Below are 1,887 nucleotides of genomic sequence, written 5' to 3' on the forward strand. Positions count from 1 at the left end.
CTAGGTGGTGAGATGAAACTAAAGGTTGTTACTAGGCTGTTGGATGGTAGAGCTCGAATTTGGTGGGAAAGTTTGAAAAGCAGATCATTTAGGCAGGTTACTTGGTCAGACTTCTTGGGAGAATTTGATGAAGAATATTACACTCCGATTTCATCGTGAACACAAGAGGCATGAATTTATGAGACTAGTTCAAGGGAACAAAATAGTTACAAATATGAGACAGAGTTGAAGGATTTGGTTGTTTTATTCCAGAGTTAGCACCTAGTGAGGAGGTTCTTTGTTCTAAATTTGAAGTTGGTTTGAACTTGGGCATCAGAGAAAGAATGACAGTCACAAGCAAGCAAAACTTCAAGGAGGTGGTAGATTCAGCTTTAAGGGCAGAGCAGTTGGTTAGAGAAGGCAACAGAGTTCGAGAGAACATTGCTAAGAAAAGAAGCATGGAGATGGGCCACCCTTCCAAGAAGAGCAGGAGTGATGGTTCCTGTAGGGGCACTCCTGCTTCAGGCCCTGCTAGACCTCCACCATCTCAGAGCGGTGACCAACAGAGATTCTCACATTCTGACAGTGCTCTTAGTGTCAAAGGTCCAGAAACAAGTTTCAAGTGTTGGAACTGTGGGAAGTCCCACAAAGGGCAGTGTCAGACGCCTCTCAAATGCTTCCAATGTGGTCAGACTGGACACTTGAGATCAGCATGTCCAGAGCTAAGACGGGGTGGATCTGCACCGTCATCTCATGGCCGTCCTAATCACTCCAAGGATCCACAGCCAGTAATATCTACTCCAGCTACTACCAAGTCGGGAGCTGCCAGCAACACATCACAGCCAGGTCCCCAGCGACCACAGACTAGAGCCCAGACACAAGTTTTTGCCATGACAGAAGAAGAGGTTGAGTGTAGGCCTAATGTGATCACAGGTACATTATCCATTTTTTCAGCATGACTCTTCTACAATGATTGATTCTGGGTCAAAGCGTTCTTTTATTAGCACTGCATTTGCATGTCATGCCGATAATACTCCTTCTCCCTTAGGGTGTGAGTTCTTGATACAAACCCCTCTTGGTGAGGAGGTAGTCAAGAGTTTGGTGTTTAGGGAATGCCCTGTGATAGTTAGTAGAGTGGTGTTGAAGGCAGACTTGATTCCTTTGGGATCAAGGATTTTGATTCCATCCTTGGTATGGATGGGATGGATAGGCATCATGCTTCCATTAATTGTTTCAAGAAGGAAGTGACTTTTCCTGGGTCCTCAGGACCTACAGTGGTGTTAAAGGGTGAGATAAGAACTTTTTCTTCATGTTTGATTACATTCTTGGATGCTAGAAGGCTAGTGAGTAAGAATTGCCTTGTGTTTTTGGCTCATGTGGTGGACACAAGAGTTAAGGAGCCAACTTTAGAAGAGATGCCAATGGTGATGGATTTTCCAGATGCTTTCCCTGAAGAACTACTAGGTTTACCACAAGACAGAGAGATAGAGTTTGCTATAGACTTACTACCTGGTACGGCTCCTATTTCTATACCTTCCTACAGGATGGCGCCAGCAGAGCTAAGAGAGTGGAAGACACAGTTGCAATATCTGGTAGACAAAGGTTTTATACGACCAAGTGTATCACCTTGGGGTGCACCAGTTCTCTTTGTAAAGAAGAAGGATGGAACTTTGAGGTTATGCATTGACTACCGATGATTGAATTGAGTGACAATCAAGAATAAGTACCCATTGCTGAGAATCAATGATCAGTTTGATCAGTTGAAGGGAGCAAAGGTATTCTCTAAGATTGACTTGCGATCTAGGTATCATTAGTTGAAGATTAAGTCAGAGGATGTTCCAAAGATAGCTTTTCGGACCCGTTATGGCATTATAAGTTTTTGGTGATGCCATTTGGTCTGGCTAATGC

General features: G+C 43.9%; 1 protein-coding gene across 1 annotated transcript; it reads left to right on the top strand.

Annotated features, from left to right (window-relative positions):
• Nucleotides 1-323: 323 nt before the first annotated feature.
• LOC120277732 lies at nt 324-1,676 on the top strand. The gene is made up of 2 exons (XM_039284582.1): nt 324-912; nt 1,126-1,676. Exons 1-2 carry the CDS (start codon nt 324-326, stop codon nt 1,674-1,676), a joined length of 1,140 nt encoding a protein of 379 aa, XP_039140516.1.
• The last annotated feature ends 211 nt before the right edge of the window (nt 1,677-1,887 follow it).

The sequence above is a fragment of the Dioscorea cayenensis genome, chromosome 15, assembly GCF_009730915.1.
Source record: "Dioscorea cayenensis subsp. rotundata cultivar TDr96_F1 chromosome 15, TDr96_F1_v2_PseudoChromosome.rev07_lg8_w22 25.fasta, whole genome shotgun sequence".
Classification (NCBI taxonomy): domain Eukaryota; kingdom Viridiplantae; phylum Streptophyta; class Magnoliopsida; order Dioscoreales; family Dioscoreaceae; genus Dioscorea; species Dioscorea cayenensis.